Here is a 21,918-nt window from a genome sequence, read left to right on the forward strand (position 1 = left end):
GCCTACAAATGTGAGGTCTGTGGCAGTGGCACAAAACACTTGTAGGCCTGTGGGCACGTGTGACACGCTAAACTGTAGACCCAACAGAGATTGATTTTTGTATTGAAGATGTAGCCTATGTGTCGTAGAAGATGTAGGCTAGCCTACATTTCAAATTTCAACAACTCATTTTTAACTCGTCAGGAACGCTCATGGTTTCACTTTCGGCTCTAACGGTCCATAGCTCCAGGCCCTACATTTTGAAAACAGGAAGTGTTGATTACGGTACGCCTAGTGCAAGATTACGAATTGCATACAGCCTAAAATAATAAACACAGTATACAAGAGCAACAGTAGACCCTAACTGGCAAAAAAACCAAACTAAAGAACACAAAAAAGAGAAAAGGGAATGCTTCACTGGGTCCTGTATCCAGTTAGTAAAAAAGGGTGCTCATCAAAAAGAACTTGGGCGTCCAAACTTCCATGAAAAGATAAAAAAAACACTATTTGAGGCACTCCTTACTAAAGTTTAAAAAGCCTTTATTAAATACTGGCTACATGCCTACGCGTTTCGACCCATTGTCTTCATCAGGGCATGCCAAACAATTGCAGGTGAAAGGTATATCAGGTAAGGAGGTAGAGCTAGGTCACATGACACAGAAAGCCCGCCCCTCCCCAACCACTCAAGGTAAATACAAACAACCATTTATCAAAGTGTCTCCCACAACCAAAACAAATAATTAAAAACAGTATTTCATTATCTCAATCTACCATCTTTTTCATCCCACAGTCCGATTCTTAAGTTCATTCAGAGTTAAAAAAAAGAGATATTTACAAAAATGGAGAAAAGTCCACATCCTCATTGAGGCCTGGAAATGTTGTGGCATTCAATTTAACAATCCACCAAGTTTCCCTTTGGAGAAGCCGTTTTAATCTGTCCCCACCCCTTATGTTTTTATTTATGACCTCTATTGCCATTACTTTCACTGAGTTCAGATCTGTATGGCCAGCTTCTCTGAAATGAACAGCCATGGGGTAGCTGGGATTTTGAGTCCTTATGGCGTACTTATGCTCTGCTAGTCTGTCACGAAGCCTGCGTTTTGTGCGCCCAATATAGAAGCAGCCACATCCACATTCTAACCTGTACACTACATGAGTAGTAATACAGTTTGCAAAATCTTTACAGTAGTACACCTTTTCACTGAAAACATCAATAAAACCGCTCTGGCGACAGATTAAAACGGCTTCTCCAAAGGGAAACTTGGTGGATTGTTAAATTGAATGCCACAACATTTCCGGGCCTCAATGAGGATGTGGACTTTTCTCCATTTTTGTAAATATCTATTTTTTAACTCTGAATGAACTTAAGAATCGGACTGTGGGATGAAAAAGATGGTAGATTGAGATAATGAAATACTGTTTTTAATTATTTGTTTTGGTTGTGGGAGACACTTTGATAAATGGTTGTTTGTATTTACCTTGAGTGGTTGGGGAGGGGCGGGCTTTCTGTGTCATGTGACCTAGCTCTACCTCCTTACCTGATATACCTTTCACCTGCAATTGTTTGGCATGCCCTGATGAAGACAATGGGTGCATCCCAATATGTGTCCTTGCCTCCTCCACTTGTGCTTGTCTCCTCGTCCCGCCTCCTGGCCCCTCCTCCGTGGAGAAAACGATAAAGTTTCCCAGCTGTCAGCCTCGCCACAACAACTTTTGAGGGACTGTTTTTCATTCACCATCCCAATTGCAAATGAGAAAAAGACTTTACAATTGAGCTTTTGCAAGATATTGAAATATAATGCTGTTGTCAGTGATGTCATCATGACGAGAAGCAAGTGGAGGAGGCAAGTGGAGGAGGCAAGGTCACATATTGGGATGCAACCACTGGGTCGAAACGCGTAGGCATGTAGCCAGTATTTAATAAAGGCTTCTTAAACTTTAGTAAGGAGTGCCTCAAATGGTGTTTTTTATCTTTTCAAACAAAAGAACACATTCCGTCCACTTCTGTCGAGCATTTGTTCAGTTCCAGCGCATGCCCTCACTACTCATAAGTCATCATGAGAAGAAGCTGTTAGAGTATGTTAACTTTTGTTTAATTTAAAATATGATAGCCAAGGTGGATTCAGAGTCCAGGTAACAACCCAGGAATGCTAGAATACATCCGATTATCCAAAGACCACCAGAGGGCGAGAGATCACTATCAATAGCTATTCGTCTGGCTTGTGTTCAGGTGGAACTGGTAGGAGAGTAAGAAAGAACAGATAGGCTAGGATGTAAAATGTCAGTCTCGTTCTGACCTTCCGACCAAACTGCTTGAATTGTGGGATGAATTGCTACTGCGGTCCCCAGATTACACTCATGAAATAAATGCCTGCCGTTACCCTAAGTTGTGGGATCAATAAACATAAGTCTAAGTCTAAGTCTAAGTCCTACAGTTGGTGACAGGAGTGGGTGACAATGGCCCTTATTTTATCATACTATCGTACGATGGAAAACATCCTTAAATTCAGTTCATTTCTGTGCAAAGCTTGGCATTTATCAAATTTAATTGTGATTGCAAATATGTAGGCTAAATGAGGGCCAGTGTCGCTTTGTCAGTGTGGGACAATGGAAAGACAGTATCTGAAAGACATGAATTAATTAACTTCTTAGCGCAGAGCCAACGTCACAGCCTTACAGTCACCAAAACTGTAATGCCAAAGTCTTAATCTGTTACTAAAGGCTCTCTGTAATGTCATAGCAATATTGTTATGATGTACATGTAGTTTTGTCTTTTCAACTAAGATTGAACGGGTCCGCTTACAGGCCCATCTGCACGAGGAGGCTACATAATAAAATAATTTCTGTGCTCTTCATTTGTCTGGCTGACACAGATTTGTCAGAGGATCAAAAAGAATATGACCATTTTAAATCGAATGACATTAAAGGTGGTGGACTATGTCATTTTTTTAGTATATTTCCAGAGTTCAGAGTTCAGTTTATTTCCAGAGTTTATGCTGCCCATTCACAAATGTTAACTTTTTCATGAATACTTACCACCACCATCAAATTCTAAGTATTCATTATTACTGGGAAAATTGCACTTTTCATACATGAAAAAGGGGCTCTTCTCCATTGTCCGCCATTTTGAATTTCCAGAAATAGACATTTCAGCTGCAAAACCTACTGTACTTTTGGTCACACTAGTAAATATTAGTTCATTATTTAGTACATATTTATGAAAAGATGTAATTTGGCAGTAGGCAGCACAGTTTCAATGAGCAGCAGCATAGTTGCAATACCTACTCTGATCACCGTCCTATACAGTGCACCTTTAACTAAATAATGTGCTGATAATATGCCCCTTCAGAAGCAAATGCTGCCTTCAAAAAAATACTCTCAGAAATTTTCTCTGCAAGATCATTTACTTAATCTGTGATTGCAGAAAACGATGGTGCTTACTTCAGCCTTGACCCCAAGACTATGAATGAACGGATGAAGAAGAAGGAGGAGGAGGAAGAAATAAATAGACGAGCAGAGGAGAGGATGATGAAGGTGAAGAAACAGAGGGAGACTCTCGGATCATCAGCAGGTAAGACATTTTAAAGTATTTACAAAGATAGTCCATAAGTAACAGATATAGGCCCACATCTACAGTATATTTCTCCATTCTCTTTCACTCTCAATGACTCACACACACCTGAAAGGCACGAGTGTGATTCTTGTATTTTATTTTAGTGGGTTAACATGACAGACAGACGTTTTGACCTTAAGTCATCTTCAGTGTCTTACAAAGGATGTAGGCACCCAAAGACCCTGTACAAAATAGTTTGTACAAGGTCACTTGTACTCTTCAGAAACACTCTCTGAAAAAACACTCTCACTGACACACAGAACCCCCCCCCACACACACACACACACTTATGTATTGCATATCAATATATCTCAGAGAGTTTCTGTTTCCAGAAGGTGTTCCACACATCAGAGAAATGCACACTGTCACTTACATACACACACACGCGCACACACACACACACACACACACACACACACACACACACACACACACACACACACACATTTACTAAGCCCCCCCCCCACACACACACACACGCGCAGTCATCCAGGCCTACAACCCTCCCCCCAACCACATACACTGTCACCCAAGCCCTACGTACACACACACACACACACACACACACACACACACACACACAGTCATCCAAGCTACCTCATGCCAGTACAGCTGAGGAGGACACCCACACACTCATACACACACACACACACACACACACACACACACACACACACACACACACACACACACACACACACACACACACACCAGGGGCCTCATTTATAAAACTTTGCGGAAGAAATGCGCCAAAAGAGGGCGCACGCACGAATCTCAGGATGTACGTATGCATGAAAACATTCAGATTTATAAAGCATGGCGCACGTACGTTCCACACTGATTTCCCTTTATAAATCTCAACTGACTCTGAAGTTGCGGCACATGTGCGCACCTGTGGACACACCCATAATTAATCATGAATATTCAGTAAAACGCCCAAAATTAATATTTATATCTGTGGACGGCGTGCGGAAAGCAGATGAGAGATTTACCACATGTGGAGCAAACAGTTTTATTAGATACAGTCCCAGGAAAAAGTTTGTACACCCTTTGAAATTTCTTACATTTCAGTCCAAATGTATCATAAAACTTGGTCTGATCTTCCCGGAAACCTCAAGAAGGAACAATCAGAGTCTGCTTTAACTAATTCCACACAAACATTTACATGTTATCATATTTTTATTGGCCATAAGGCTATAACATTCACAGGACAGCAAGGCATAAGTAAGTACACCCTTGCATTAAATAGGTTTTAACCCTCAGTTAGTTGCAATATTCTTAACCACACTTGTCCTGTAGTTGCAGATCGGATTAACAAAACAATCTGAATGTATCTTGTCTCCCTCTTCTTTAGAGAACTGCCTCTTGTCAGCAAGGTTTCTGGGATGTCTGGAGTGCATAGCTTTCTTGACACCATGCCATATAATCTCAATTGTTTTTAGTCAGGGGTTTGACTGGACTATTCCAGAATGTGTATTTCATTATTATGAAGCCATTCTAATGTCGATTTGCTTCTAAAGTATGGGTTGTTGTCACATTTCAGCACCCATCCTCTTATGTGCTTCAACTGTGTGACAGACTTCCTCGCGTTTTTTTCTGTAAAATATCACAATAAACTTGAGTTCATTGCTCCAATGATAATAGCAAACTTTCAAAGGCCTGAGGCAGCAAGGTAGCCGCATATAATGATGCTCCCGCCACCATACTCAGAAGTGGAGATGTAACCAAGAATAACTAAAAATGGGGTTCATTCTGCCAATCTAAAATTAATGGGGTTTCTGTCCAAAAAATATTGCTGCACCTTTGAGGTTTGCAAAAAAGCATTTATATGCTTCATAAAATTACTGCTAAATATTCCGTAGACCAACGTTGAAACCAAAGTTGAATTTTTCAGGGGAACACATAGTATCATGTTTGGAGGAGAACTGGAGAACCACACCTTCACCAAAACATCATCTCCACCTTTGAGTATGGTGGCGGGAGCATCATTACATGCGGCTACCTTGGTGCCTCAGGCCCTTGTCAGTTTGCTATTATCAGTCAAACAATGAACTCAGAAGTTTATTGAGATATTTTACAGAAAAAATGTGAGGTAGTCTGTCACACAGTTGAGGCACACGAGAGGATGGGTGCTGAAATGGGACAACCACCCATATTTTAGAGGCAATTGACTTTTGAATTGCTTCATAACAATGAAATACACATTCTGGAATAGCCCAGTCAAAGCTCTGACAAAAAAACATTTGAGATGATATGGCATGAAGTCAAGAAAGCTGTGCACTCCAGACATCCCAGAAACCTTGCTGAAGAAGGGCAGTTTTCTAAAGAAGAGGGAGTCAAGATACATCCAGATTGTTTTGTTAATCTGATCTGCAACTACAGGAAACATCTGGTTGAGGTTATTACGACAAACTTAGGGTTAAAACCTATTGAATGCAAGGGTGTACTTACTTATGCCTTGCTGTCCTGTGAATGTTTACATCTTATGGCCAATGAAAATATGTAAACTTGTAAATGTTTGGGTTGAATTAGTTAAAGCAGACTCTGGTTGTTCCTTCTTGTGATTTCCAGGAAGATCAGACCATGCTTTATGACCAATTTTGACAGAAATGTAAGAAATTTCAAAGGGTGTACAAACTTTTTCCTGGGACTGTAGAAAACGTTGGGCAATGTTGAGCAGTTAAGTTTGGGAAGTCAAAATCCCTCGAATTGCATCATGTGGATGGTTATGTTCGCAAAGGTCACGCTATACTAGAGGTAAAAAAACATGAACCGGCCAGGCCATGGACATGTAGTATTAATTAATTTAATAACAAGGGGAAAAATAGCTAAGTCAAGGAAACGTCCATGTGAAATTCACCGGTAAAAAACTATTGTAAAAAACTATCGCACCTCATATGCACCGGGTTTACCGCAGGTCACTGCGCGCAGCTGTCTGCTTTCAGTTCAAAGTGACGCCCCAACTGTCAATCGACATATCCACAGACAGCATGACATCTATGGGCATTTTCTAGTCTGCATAAATGTGTGTATTATAAACGTGCATTATCAGTGTATAAGACAAGCTGTCAAATGCCTCTGCTTCTTTGATGATGAATAACCACATGGATAAGAAATGACATGCAACAAGAGAAATGAAGCTGTCCATGAGTATGGCACTTGGCTGTATGCTTGCCTGTATGGCTGAGAATCAACCTTCTTTTTCTATCAGTATAGGCTACTACAGATGCACTTGGGACTCGAGCAGATGATTCTGCAACTGGCTTAAATGTTGACGTAATTCCTTGCAGACTCGGAACACTTTATAGCCTACAGATACGATTATAGCCTGATAATGGAAAGGTCCATGGACATGGTTAATCAAATGTAGGGTAGCCTATTTCCAAATGTAATGTACCATAAACGTACAATTTGAAGGGTCTATTACTTCCTTACAAAACATGCATGCGGCTACGGATAGGCCAGGTAGGCCTACTTATTAATTTCCACCATTACCAAACAACAAACAACCACATTTTCGTTGCGAACTGGATTAACTAATATTAAAGTGGCTATCGTGACACGTGACCTCCGATTTTTTCCTCAACCAATTTCGGGTCGTTCTTCCAGCTACCTCCCGAGGTCGCGCTGTCCACGTTTGGTCTTTTGTTTAGTGCCTACGCATGGGTCAAACTTTGCGTGGAGCTGCGCATGTTTACCGCTAAGTTATTTTTCTATACGTTAATACCAAACCTTGCGGTGAACTTGGCATGCGCAGTCTTTTGTGCGTACGCACCCGTTATAAATAAGGTCACACACACACACACACACACACACACACACACACACACACACACACACACACACACACACACACACACACACACACACACACACACACACATAGCCAAGCCCCCCCCCCAACACACACAGCCAAGCCCTACACACACACACACACACACACACACCTGAAATGCATTGTCACTGAGACAGAATAGCTTATAAGTCTGAGTCCACCCGTTGATGAATTGCTTGATTGCATGTCTTAGGGAATGTCTTTCTTTCTGTTTCCAGGAGGTGTTCCCCACATCTCAGACATGAGGATTGTGCTGCTGGGATACAGAGCTGCAGGGAAGAGTTCATGTGGAAACACCATCCTGGGCAGACAGGAGTTCCAGACTGCAGGAAGAACAGCTGAGTGTGTGAAGAGAGAAGGAGAAACAGCAGGCAGACACATCACTGTAGTGGAGGCTCCAGGATGGTGGAATAACTACACTGTAGAGGAAACTCCTGAACGTGATAAACGAGAGATTGTCCTCAGTGTGTCTCTGTGTCCTCCAGGACCCCATGCTCTACTCCTGGTCATTGATGTGAGTGAGTCATTCACAGAGGAAGACAGAATAGCAGTGCAGGAACACCTGGAGCTCCTGGGTGAGAGAGTCTGGAGCCACACTATAGTGCTGTTCACCAGAGGGGACTGGCTGGGAGACACAAGCATTGAGCAGCACATTGAGAGTGGAGGAGAGGCTCTGCAGTGGGTTGTAGAGAAATGTGGGAACAGGTACCATGTTTTAGACAACAAGAAGAGTGATGTTGGCCAGGTGACAGAGCTGCTGGAGAAGATAGAAGAGATGGTGACGGTGAACAGTGGTCATCACTTTGGCTTTGATAACAACATGCTGATTACACTGACGGAGAAGAAGAAGGAAGAAAAGAGAAGAGCAGAGCAGAGGAAGATGAAGGTGCAGAAACAGAGAGAGACTCTCAGATCATCAGCAGGTGAGAAATGTGCTGCTGCTGAATCTTGATGGGACATGTTCATTTCCATTGCACAGTTATTCTCTCTCTCTCTCTCTCTCTCTCTCTCTCTCTCTCTCTCTCTCTCTCTCTCTCTCTCTCTCTCTCTCCCTTACACACACACACACACACACACACACACACACACACACACACACACACACACACACACACACACACACACACACAGTCAGCCAGGTCCTACAACCCCCCCCTCCAAACAACACACACAGTCACCCAAGCACTACGTGTGCACAGGACACGCTCACACAGTCAGCCAAGCCCTGCACGGCCGCACACACACCCACACACACACACACACACACACACACACACACACACACACACACACACACACACACACACACACACACACACACACACACACACACACAGTCACCCAAGCCCTACACACACACACACACACACACACACACACACACACACACACACACACACACACACAGCCAAGCCCTACACACACACACACACACACACACACACACCTGAAATGCACTCTCATTGAGACAAAATAGTGTATAAGTCTAAATCAACACATTGATGAATTGATTGATTGCATGTCTTAGGGAATGTCTTTGTTTCTGTTTCCAGGAGGTGTTCCCCACATCTCAGACATGAGGATTGTGCTGCTTGGAAGCAGAGGTGCAGGGAAGAGTTCATGTGGAAACACCATCCTGGGCAGACAGGAGTTCCAGACTCCAGGAAGAACAGCTGAGTGTGTGAAGAGAGAAGGAGAAACAGCAGGCAGACACATCACTGTAGTGGAGGCTCCAGGATGGTGGAATAACTACACTGTAGAGGAAACTCCTGAACGGGATAAACGAGAGATTGTCCTCAGTGGGTCTCTGTGTCCTCCAGGACCCCATGCTCTACTCCTGGTCATTAGGGTGGATTGGCCATTCACAGAGACACTCAGAAGAGCAGTGCAGGAACACCTGGAGCTCCTGGGTGAGAGAGTCTGGAGCCACACTATAGTGCTGTTCACCTATGGGGACTGTCTGGGAGACACAAGCATAGAACAGCATATTGAGAGTGGAGGAGAGACTCTGCAGTGGGTTGTGGAGAAATGTGGGAACAGGTACCATGTTCTAGACACTGAGAAGAGTGATGGTGGCCAGGTGACAGAGCTGCTGGAGAAGATAGAAGAGATGGTGACTGTGAACAGTGGTCATCACTTTGGCTTCGATAACAACATGCTGATTACACTGACGGAGAAGAAGAAGGAAGAAAAGAGAAGAGCAGAGCAGAGGAAGATGAAGGTGCAGAAACAGAGAGAGACTCTCAGATCATCAGCAGGTGAGAAATGTGCTGCTGATGAATCTTTATGGGACATGTTCATTTCCATTTCACAGTTATTCTCTATCATATTAATCTCTCTCTCTCTCTCTCTCTCTCTCTCTCTCTCTCTCTCTCTCTCTCTCTCTCTCTCTCTCTCTCTCTCTCTCTCTCTCTCTCTCTCTCTCTCTCCCTTACACACACACACACACACACACACACACACACACACACACACACACACACACACACACACACACACACACACCTGAAATGCACTCTCACTGAGACAGAATAGTTTATAAGTCTGAATCAGTACATTGATGAATTGATTGAGAATGTCTAAGGGAATGTCTTTCTTTCTGTTTCCAGGAGGTGTTCCACACATCTCAGACATGAGGATTGTTCTGCTAGGATTCCGAGCTGCAGGGAAGAGTTCATGTGGAAACACCATCCTGGGCAGACAGGAGTTCCAAACTCCAGGAAGAACAACTGAGTGTGTAAAGAGAGAAGGAAAAACAGCAGGCAGACACATCACAGTAGTGGAGGCTCCAGGATGGTGGATGAACAACACTGTAGAGGAAACTCCTGAACATGATAAACAAGAGATTGTCCTCAGTGTGACCCTGTGTCCTCCAGGACCCCATGCTCTACTCCTGGTCATGGATGTGAGTAAGAAATTCACAGAGACCAAGAGAAGAGCAGTGCAGGAACACCTGGAGCTCCTGGGTGAGAGAGTCTGGAGCCACACTATAGTGCTGTTCACCAGAGGGGACTGGCTGGGAGACACAAGCATTGAGCAGCACATTGAGAGTGGAGGAGAGGCTCTGCAGTGGGTTGTGGAGAAATGTGGGAACAGGTACCATGTTTTAGACAACAAGAAGAGTGATGGTGGCCAGGTGACAGAGCTGCTGGAGAAGATAGAAGAGATGGGGATGGTGAACAGTGGAGAAAACAGTATAGGTGTCCGTCCTTATTGTGAGTGTCCATTTTTAACCAGTGAAACGTACATTTTGCATGATGTTCATTAAAGAGTATTTGCATAGACAGCCTGGTTAAATGGCTGTTGTGTATTGGAAATGTATGAAGCACTGAGGAACTCTCTTCCTGACTTGACTACGTTTGTACAAGGTATATATTTGATCTCTCTTGTAGTCTCTGGTGTTATTCCTGACGACTTGTCAAGAGAGGAGTCTGCATATGAATCAGCCAGATCAGCAGTCAAGCCAGAGATTACAAAGCCCTTTAGGAAGCTGAAAACTACACAACACATGGTGGCAGGAAATGATGGAGATTGGAGTATGGGTGATCGTCCCAACTGTGAGTGCAGCATTTGCATTGTTTTAATGTGTATGTCAATGTAGTATTTACATTGGTGTTGTTTATTGATCTGCACAGTGATTATAGATATCAGTTTATTGTTATGAATATAATTTCGCCTCTGAATATGTAATTTCTTTTTGTGAGTGTATATTCTTACTATATTAAAATGCAGTTTTGTATAATGTTTGTATATAAACTTCAACCGTATCAAGAAAACTATCAAATGGCTGATAATGAAAAAATTGACCAGCTGCCTTACTGACTACTAGTGACTGAGTGATTTTTCTTTATATTTCCTCACTCTCTTGTAGTCTCTGGTGTTATTCCTGATGACTGGTCAAGAGAGGATTCTGCATATGATTCTGCCAGATCAGCAGTCAAGCCAGAGATTACAAAGCCCTTTTGGAAGCTGAAAACTACACAACACATGGTGGCAGGAAATGATGGAGATTGGAGTATGGATGGTGGTCGTCCCAAGTGTGAGTGTAACATTTGCCTCGTTTAAATGTGTATATTAGTGTAGTATTGATATTGGTGTTTGTATTGATCTGCATTACAGATGTTAGTTAATAATGATGACTACATAATTTCTCTTCCAGTCAGCGAGGCCAATCCTGATGACTTCTCCAGAGTTGATTCTGCATATGACTCTGCATCAGTGCTCCAATCAGATGTGAATAAGACAAGTAAGCGGCGCAGGATAGCTGCCTCCAGTCAGAGCTCTGGGGTTGGTGCTGCTGAGGCAGAGGAGAGCAGAGGAGATGCTGAGGTATCCATGGTGATGGGTCCACCACACACTAGAGAGAATCGAGGAGGGGTCACAGGGGTCACAGCAAAACAACAGAGGTCATCCTTAAAGACTGCAGGTTAGTGTACCTTTACAGACACAGTTTACCTTTGTACACATTCTCTGATAGTAGTGTGTATTTTCCTCTCATGATGGAACATAAGGTCATATCAGTTAAGTAGTATAAGGTTCTTTTCAAAAACAAAAAAAGAACAAGTGGTAAATGTAATCTCCCCACTTGTTGTAGTGCATGCTAGACAGAGGAACTTTACACCATGTATTTAGAAGAAATATGGACAAATAAAGTCAACTAAACAAAACTGATTTCTCATGAAGCCATTAAGCCAACTTAGGGTACTACAATGTATGTATTTCTTTCAGAATTTCTTTGTGTTTTTTTAATACATATGTTTACATGCTTTTAGGCTTTAAAACGAAAGGTCCCTTTGTTGATATTTCCACAATAACGTATGATGCCACTAAATGCATTGGGCGTGGTTCCTATGGAGTAGTTTACAGAGGATCATACCAGGGAACTCCTGCTGCAGTGAAAGTCATACAAACAGGACCCAATCCAATATTGACAAATGAAGTCATTATTCCCTGGTAAGAGATTTTGTATGGTTGGCACTGCTGCCTAAAATATTTGTTTAGTAAGCAGTAATACATGTATGTGTACATACATGATATTCATATCATTACTGACGTTTTTATTTAGAAGTCAGATCAGCCATAATTAGTAAGACCAGATGAAATAGTAATTGTTTTGAAATTGTTGTTTTATTGAAAGCATAATTCCATTCGCTAAAACACCAATCTGCTTTCCAGGCGATTGTCCCATCCCAACATTGTGCGGATGATGGCTGTGTCCAAAAGTGAGAGCCAGATCCTCATTGCTAATGAGTACATCCACGGTGCCAACCTGCAACAGGTTCTTCACGCAGACACTCCTATTAAGGTATTTCACTAGCAGAATGGCTTATTTATTGCTGTAATTAATTACCTGGGAATACATATTGAAAAACCTTTTGAACTACTAGGAATTTTGTAATATAAAATAGTATGCAATATAAAACAATAATATGACAACTGTCATGTTATAGCATTGTTGTTATGATTGTCTGCTGATTTTTTTCAGCAGCTGACAGGACCAACTGCCCTAAGTTGCCACCACTGCCACTTCTGAATATCGTTTTTAGTGTTGCATTCATATTTTCTCTGGGATGCATTTTCACGACCACTTCCCTTTATTTGACTGGGACATGATTGAAATGTTTCCTTAATGTTTGTTTTTATTTGTCTTCAGTTGCAGCAAGAGGATAAGCTGTTTGTGGCCTTAGATTTGGCCATGGCTGTTGAGTACATACATGGGAAACACGTCATCCATCAGGACTTGAAGCCAGCAAATATAATGGTCAGTTGACAAGCCTGCAGATATTGTAATGTTCTCCAAGCAGCACAGCTTCTCTTCTGACTGGTGATGTTTTGCTCTTGGAACGTACTGTAACACAAGTGTAGCTATGTATGGAATAACGGCCGACGAGGTGTCCCAATATCAAGCGAAATAATGGACGAGGCGGAGCGTTGTGACACCCCGACGGCGCAGCCGAAAGTTTAGAATAGCAACGGCACTTCGCCAGAAAGTTAGAAAAGAAGCAACTTAGATGCCTGCACGCACGCATGACATCATAGGTGTCCTGCTCTCGGGGAATAAAGGACACCTGCTCAGCCAATCAGAAGACGTACCGTCTGCTTACCGGGTGATAAATGTCTATATCTCAAACTGTAGAAATTGAATACAAATTGATTCAATTTTTTAAAATGTTCTCAAAATGTCATTTTATCATGAATACTGGTTCTTGTTTACACTACAGTATATCACAAAAGTGAGTACATGCCTCACAGTTTTTGCAGATTTGTGAGTATATCTTTTCATAGGAAAGCATTACAGAAATTTCACTTTGACACAATGATTAGTGACCTTTTAACAACACATTTAACCGCTCACTCAGAAAAAACCCAAAATACAGCCATTAATGTTTGAACATGTACCCACAAAAGTGAGAACACCCCAGATTAAAATCCGGTATAGAAGGGGCTGTGTTGGCTCGAATCGTCTCGAAATGAAAAGGGATTAAAAGGGAGGTCATCAGTGTGCGTTTCAACCTTTCTTTGCATTGAACTTTTACATTTTGAGTGTGCATCTGGTTTAATTAGATTGGTGTGAGATTTGAATGCAATCCCATGGAGACTATCTTGATCTGCTTCAGTAGTCACAGTGCATGTTGACATGCATGTTTCTTTTAGGTGTATTTCAGATTGCCAATGTTGACAGCATCCATGCATCCCCAAACCATGTCAGTCCCACTACCATGCCTGGCTATTGAGAGGATACACTTTTTTTTGTAAACTCACTTGTTTACCACCACACATGCTTGACACCATTTAAAGCAAATTTGTTTATCTTGGTCTCAAGAGAGATGAACAGACCAAGGATATGGATCACTGGAACCATGTTGTGTGATCTGAAGAGACCAAAATAAACAAATATACTTTAGATGGTGTCAAGTATGTGTGATGGTAAACAAGTGGGTTTTACAAAAAAGTGTATCCTCTCAAAAGCCAAGCATGGTAGTGGGACTGACATGGTTTAGGGATGCATGGCTGCTGTCAACATTGGTAATCTGAAATACACCTCATGCACAACATGCACTGTGACTACTGAAGCAGATCATGATATTCTCCATAGGATTGCATTCAAATCTCACACCAATCTATTTTGGTCAGGTGCACACACAAAATGTAAAAGTTCAGAGCAAAGCAAGGTTGAAACGCACACTGATGACCTCCCTTTTAATCCCTTTTCATTTCGAGACGATTCGAGCCAACACAGCCCCTTCTCTACCGGATTTTAATCTGGGGTGTACTCACTTTTGTGAGTACATGTTCAAACATTAATGTATTTTGTTTTTTTCTGAGTGAACAAGACATTTAAGGGGTTAAATATGTTGTTAAAAGGTCACCAATCATTGTGTCAAAGTGTCATTTCTGTAATGCTTTCCTATGAAAAGATATACTCACAAATCTGCAAAAACTTTGAGGGGTGTACTCACTTTCGTGATATACTGTAGGTACGAGTCATAAAATGCCTATTGGGCTAATCCTTCATAACTGTCTGTATTGTGTCATTGTCAGGTTGCTGCAGAGAACAAGAAGGCCTACCTGACTGACTGGGGATTGGCAAACCTGATGGAAACGGTGTCCATGTCAACAGGAGGCAGTCACATGGGGGGTTTCTGTGGTGCATTTGGGGGGACTCCACAATACATGGCCCCAGAGTGTCTCATAGAGTGCAATGAGTGCAGCACCATGTCTGACATGTGGTCTCTTGGCATCACTCTGCTGGAGATGTTCACAGACTCCAAGCCGTGGACATACAGCAAAGTGCAGGAACTGCGTAGGCTGGTTTGTAATAAAAATGTTCCCCAGGCCATGTCTAAACTACAGCCAGCGCTCCATGACATTGTGACACCACTGCTACAGTATGGTCCTGAGTCTCGTATGAATGCCAAAGATCTGACAGCATTGTTGAAGACAAGAGTTGATCTCACCAAAAGATATGGCCATGGATGGTAGAGAGATACTACATAGACACCGTGCAGCTGAATCAGAACAATGTTATGGGTGCATTCCGTTCTATTTCATGAAATGCAGGCCTAGCATTTTAATGTACGGCATCATGTGTTGATTTAGGCTACTAATTTCTAGTTCATTATTACTGATATGCTGCAGACCTGATTTCTGCCACAGATATTCCCCTTAAAAAGATCAAGTGTGAAATGAGCGATGTTTTAGTTCAGATATCCAGTTTCCTTTGTGAACTTTTTGTGCGTTTGCCAAAGTAAATTACACTTTTTTGTATATTGACCTTCACCGTATCACGAAATGATTATGGAAAGGAAACTATATGTACTGTATGGTTAGCCTCGCGAGCCATCCTACGTACTTGCGCCAAAGGATTCGCTCCACTACGGTAGTCTGGCCGTGCCTGGATCAGTAGAATTTTGATCGCAACGCCCCCCCAGAAAACAGCCAATAAGCGAATACGCCCCCCACGTGGGGACGAAAGGGGGAGGACGCTAGTGACAATGACGTACACATCTGCGCCAGAGCCATTGGTCTGCGCTATGTTGTTGTTGAGTAACTGCCAGCGATTGGGTGAGAGGTGTCCAATAATTTCAAACAATAACTGAGTGCAAACGTCCTGCTTCCTACAATCTCTTCAGAGTAAACAAATGCCAGACCATAAATACGAAATTAAATGGTAGTATTACGGGATGGTCAGGACCAGGCTACTGTATGGTGTGAACACAAATGTTATATTTTATAAAGATTAAAACATGAAATAATTATGTGTGTGTATACATATTTTAGTGTATCATTATGTTATTGCTGTCTAATTAAAGTGATATGCATAATAATTAGACTAAAGTACATTTTGGGTGCTACACAGACGTCATGTCAGCAGAGCCGTATTAAGATGGCCAGGGGGCCCTTGGCTACAGGTGGCTGGAGGCCTTCATGGAACAGAGATTCTGAAACAAAACTACATAGATAAATATGGGACTAAAATTAGGCTACAATTGTGGAAACAGGACATTAATGAAAAATTTGCAAGCACTTATTCCCATGATATACTTTGGTAGTTGAAATGTTCCTGCGCATATTCTGTTGTATATGAGGGTAAGATATTACCCATTCATATGCCTGTTAAAGTCATGTGACAATATATTAATGGAGTATGTGGGCCTACTATAATAGAAATAATCTCACGGGCTAGATTTGGCCCCGGCACCTGACTTTGACACCCCTGGTGTACTTCATGCCGATTTAGTTTCACAATATTATAGAGCGACAGTGCCCTCTAGAGGCTATTGTGTTGAACTACAGAGACCTGTTGCATTCATGTCTTCAAGATACAGTATTTCAAATCACATTCACAGAGGTGTCAAAAGTAAAGCTAAAAGTAAATTCATGGCGTAAGTACAACAATAGCACATGATATTACATAGCTGTTGTACAATTTTCTGCATTGTACCTAATGAGGAAGTTAGACTGTGTTGTTAAAAAATCATAGACACGTATACATATTCTTGGAGACTGGCCTGCATTACTGATTTATATTTCATAATGAATAAAGAATGCATAAAAAAATGATAAAATATAGTGGTGATACAAGTTTTCTGCTGGGGAGCGATGATATCACATTAATTTATGGAAAGGAGAGGCACCTTAGAAGGTGTAGCAACACCGAAACGTTAGTTGGGTGTGTGCACAAAATAAAGTCTTGAAAACTAAGCTGCAGTGTGCTCCAGCCTCTCCTTTCCAGTGATGTCTGTCCCACCGTGATGCACCTGCAAGCTGAGTGAGGGATGATGCGTAGAGTCCCAATTCTACTATCACATTAATTTATGTAAGTGGGTAGATGACGTGACGTGAACATTTTGCTGTCACAGGCTCTTAAAATTAAGTAAAGTCATGCTTTCAAAATTGTCAATGTTTTAAATGATCAAACTAGTGTCCATGTTGTGAAAACGTAATGTGTAATAAAACCAGAGTTTAAATAATTTTGAGTCAAATGCCACATTTGTCCTATGGTGTGACTGTCGCAAGCTTGGTTCTCCATGTTATAACATTTTTAAATAAATAATCAAAGCTCAGTCATTTCTCTAAACAATCCTGGCATGTTTTTCAAGGTGTCTATTTTGGCAAGTGGCAATGTTTAATTTTTTCCCCGTTTTTCTGAGACCATATGGACTTATGAAACTTTGTCACAGAAAACAATATCCATTGGTGTGACATCACATTTTTGGGTAATTCTGTGGATAATTATCTATTGTTGAAGCTCCAGCTGTACTTAAATCGTGACTTTAGACCCTTAAGAAGCCAATGGCAAGGGTGGATTTTAGTTTTTTTCTCTCAGAGTTCTTCAATCAATCAATTATGTTTTGCTACCACAATATGTATTAGTTTTGTAGTCCTTTGGTGTGACAGCCATAGAATACATTTTGACAATACTATATTTTTTGTATTTTTTTTCTTATGTTGATGTATGCAAATGCATCTTACTAAAGGTGAAATTGTATTTCAGTTGGCAACGACATGGCTTTAAATTAACTCAAAAGCTCAAAAGTCCTATGGTGTGATGGTGAAATTCCAAAGGACAAACAGGTCACACCAAAGGACTAGATATCTGAGAAATAGCTTTTAAAATAACTGGTAGTACTTTTTTTGTTTTGTTTTGTTATTTGACTAGATAACCTACATATTGTGCATTCAAATTACTTATTCCTTTATTGGCCATTATAATTTGTACTTTGATGCATTGTTGATGAATATTTGCTTTTGATTTTAGATACTGTCAAAGGATATAAAATGCCATTACTGGTGCTTTGAAACCATATAATATAAAGGTAACCGTGAAGGAAAGATGAATGAGAGAGTATCGAGAAGTATAGATGAATAATGTTGTGGAGAGCTCAATATATAGCATACATGTGCTTCCCAGCTTGGGATACCAAACAGGCACTGGCCACTACACACTACAGGTTCAATGGTGTGACAGTCATAGCATACCTACAAAGAGGGTGAGGTGTGATGGTCATGCCAAGGTCACACTGCAGTATGAGTCTTATGAGCTCTGCAGGTTACATTTAATGACCTCATGGTTGTCATTAAGTGTTACGATAGGCTGATAATCTATGACTCAAAGACTTATAAGTGCAAAGTGTAGGTCCATATTGACTACAACATTACATTATGATCAAAAGACAAAATAATCATGTTGATACATTTGTTTCTGGCTCAGTTTTGCATTTCTGTCCTTTAGCGTGACATGAATGTCCTACGGTGTGTGACATACATTAAACGCTCAAATATTTGTTTGAGCTTAACAATATTTTTGATAAACACTGAATATTGCATTAGGGAAGAACAAATTATCATCCCTGAAATGTTAGTATAAATTCGGACAATTTTGAAAATTTAAAAAGAAAGATATCCCTGTATTTCCTTGATGGTTTCTAATAAGGTCACCTCTAACGGAAAAAAAAATACTTAAGTGGTAATTTCTCATTTAATTAACACTTTAAAAAATTGCAATAAATATGAAGAGTGTAACAATGTTCATAAAACTCCATCAAGCCATTTCTACATTACTTAATATATATATTTCTTAACGTCACACCAAAGGACATATTTTCAGCAAATTGCTTTATCAATGTAAATAAATAATCAATTAATAGACCAACATTGTGACCACTTGGATTTTTTGAAAGATCAATTGCTGCACTACGTAGACATATGTTTTTTTCCCTCATAAACAATGCTTTGTGAAAAAAATGTTTTTTGCAGCCTGTCATCTACCCATGTATGTGACAGTACAGGCCAAAAGTGTGGACTCACCTTGTCATTCATGCCTTCTCTTTATTTTTGTGGATTTTCATTGTGTATTTTTATGCAGGGCATCAAAACTGTGCTTGAACAGATGGAGAATTACGTGTTTATACCAAAAAATATAATTCTAGCTGTTGTCCAACAACAATGTCAGCTGTCTATCCACCTGACGTCAACACAGCACAACAGATGGCTCCACACATTTCAATAAGCTTATTTTTGTCTATTTTCAAATATAAATGCCCAGTCAGTCATGTCAATCCTAGTTGAACATTAAAGTCCTCCAATAACTAGAATTGTAGAACTACTTTTGAGAGCTAAAACCAAGTTTTAAACACTTGCCAATACAAGCATTTTACATTTTCATCATCTGATAGTGAATCATAGCCAGTTACTTGGAGAGGTCAAACCTGTGTTGGAGGGAATCTGTGGCAGGGTTTTTCACTTTTACTTTTTGTATCACTGTTTCATCTAGATAACCAGCTATGCTGACCAAGCGACCCATTATCAGATCAAGAAAATATCTCTTGCATTGCTTGTATCAATTAAAAATGACTCGACTTACTGGGTATTTTTACTTGAAAATAATCCGAAAAATACGCTTGTTGAAACATGTGGAGCCCTGGGTTTTGCTGTGTTGACGTCACTGTTTGGCATTTTTTATATATTTTTTAAATAATTGTTTTTATTTTTTATATATTTTCATTTTTTTGTTACGCACATAATTATACGTGTTCATTCACAGTTTTGATGCCCTCCCTGAAAATGTACTTAGTTCTGTAAATAACCACAAAAATAAAGACAATTAACTAAATGAGAAGGTGAGTCCACACATTTGGTCTGTACTGTACATTGAAGCAAGTTCAGGCAACATTAACCATGTCAATTTTTATTAGAATTCAATTTACAGATTGAGCATTTGTGTCAGTACCCAGAATTGATCACGATCTATTGCACACAGAATTAAAACCAAGAGAATACACAGTGTTTGAATATGGTAGAAAATACAATGGCAGTCATTATGTTTTGTATGTATGGCTCTTCACTGCTTTCATAACAGCTAGAGCAAGCATACAAATACTTGGGACAGTAAAGGCACACAAGTGCACACACGTACACACACAAAAACATAGAATATAGCTACACACACACACACACACACAAACAAACACAAACACACACACTCTCTCTTTGTCACGCTCTATGTCTATCACTTCAGCACAAACACACACGTACACGCACACACACACCTCCTTCTCCGGCACTTAGTCTCCAGCTGCTTTCTCCTCCTCCCCTTTAGTTTTCTTCACCTGCCACCACCTGCTTCACCACCTCCGCTACCTCCTCCCCAGCTACTGCCACCTCCTCTCCAGCTACGGCCACCTCCTCCCCAGCTATGGCCACCTCCTCCTCAGCTATGGCCACCTCCTCCTCCTCTGATGCTGCCACCTCCTCTTCAGCTTCCACTGCCACCACCTCCTCCACTTTCTCCTCTTCCACTCCTCTCTCCTCCTCCTCCACTCCTCCTCTCTCCTCTTCCACTCCTCTCTCCTCCTCCGCTGGCCCTCCCCTCTCCTCCTCCTCCACTCCTCCTCTCTCTTCCTCCTCCACTCCTCCTTTCTTCTCCTCGACTGCTCCTCTCTCCTCCTCCACTCCGCCTTTCTCTTCCACTGCTCCCTTCACCTCCTCCACTCCTCCTCTTTCCTTCTCCACTCCTCTCTTCTCCTCCTCCTCCTCCTCCTCTTCTGCTCCTCTGTCTCCGTACAGGCTGCTAACAGTCCCGTCTCTCCAGGTGACCATGATCTCTCCAGGCTTCAGGAGTCCGTTCTCCGCCGGTGTGGGGGCTGCTGCCGGGACGTGGTTGTCAGGTGTGACTGTAACCGCGGCGACGGGGGCGGAGGGGGCCTGCAGTTCGGGGGAGGGAGGGGGAAGGAGCTGCTGCGTTGCCTCGGAGACGACCTCTCGTAGCTCGTGACCTCCAGGGGAGGCCTGAGCCGCCACCGCCTTGATGATGGAGAGATGGAGAGAGAGAGAGAGAGAGAGAGATGGAGAGAGGTGTGGATAAGGGAGAGAGTGGAGAGAGAGAGGGGGGGGTGTGGATAAGAGGGAGAGAGAGAGGGAGAGAGATATGTGGATAAAAGAGAGAGAGAGAGATGTAGAGAAAGTGAAGAGAAAGAAAGAGATGTGAATGAGTGAGAGAAAGGGTGTTTATGGTCAGTTCAGGGCCAGTGCTGCCGCCTTGCACTTGGCAATCTTCTTCCTGCTCCTGAGTGTGTGTGTGTGTGTGTGTGTGTGTGTGTGTGTGTGTGTGTGTGTGTGTGTGTGCATGGGGGCCGCTAGGGGGGGAAAAGTGGTACAGATTCTAAGGGCCCAAGCACTGATAGGGGCCCTTAAGGGGGCCCAAGCACTGAGAGGGGCCTTTAAGAGGGCCCAAAATTTGAATCTTTCATGGGCCCCAAAATTTCAGGCAGCGTCCCTGTGTGTGTGTGTGTGTGTGTGTGTGTGTGAGAGAGAGAGAGAGAGAGAGAGAGAGAGAGAGAGAGAGAGAGAGAGAGAGAGAGAGGGGAAAAGAGAGAGAGAGAGGGGAAAAGAGAGAGAGAGAGAGAGAGAGAGAGAGAGAGAGAGAGAGAGAGAGAGAGAGAGAATGAGACAGAGAGTCAGAAAAGTTACAAGAAGGAGTCCCAGCCAG

The 21,918-nt window shown here is 41.8% G+C and overlaps 1 protein-coding gene across 1 annotated transcript in view; it reads left to right on the forward strand.

Annotated features, from left to right (window-relative positions):
- Positions 1–3,441: 3,441 nt before the first annotated feature.
- The window catches only part of LOC134440002 (uncharacterized), a 48,663-nt gene continuing 30,186 nt past the window's right edge, over positions 3,442–21,918 (forward strand). Inside the window, exons 1-4 of the mRNA XM_063189928.1 lie at positions 3,442–3,550; positions 7,646–8,350; positions 8,981–9,685; positions 10,037–10,609. Coding sequence (XP_063045998.1) covers positions 3,442–3,550; positions 7,646–8,350; positions 8,981–9,685; positions 10,037–10,609 — 2,092 coding nt within the window. The remainder of the gene's footprint in view (positions 3,551–7,645; positions 8,351–8,980; positions 9,686–10,036; positions 10,610–21,918) is intronic.

This window comes from Engraulis encrasicolus, chromosome 23, assembly GCF_034702125.1.
Source record: "Engraulis encrasicolus isolate BLACKSEA-1 chromosome 23, IST_EnEncr_1.0, whole genome shotgun sequence".
Lineage (NCBI taxonomy): Eukaryota > Metazoa > Chordata > Actinopteri > Clupeiformes > Engraulidae > Engraulis > Engraulis encrasicolus.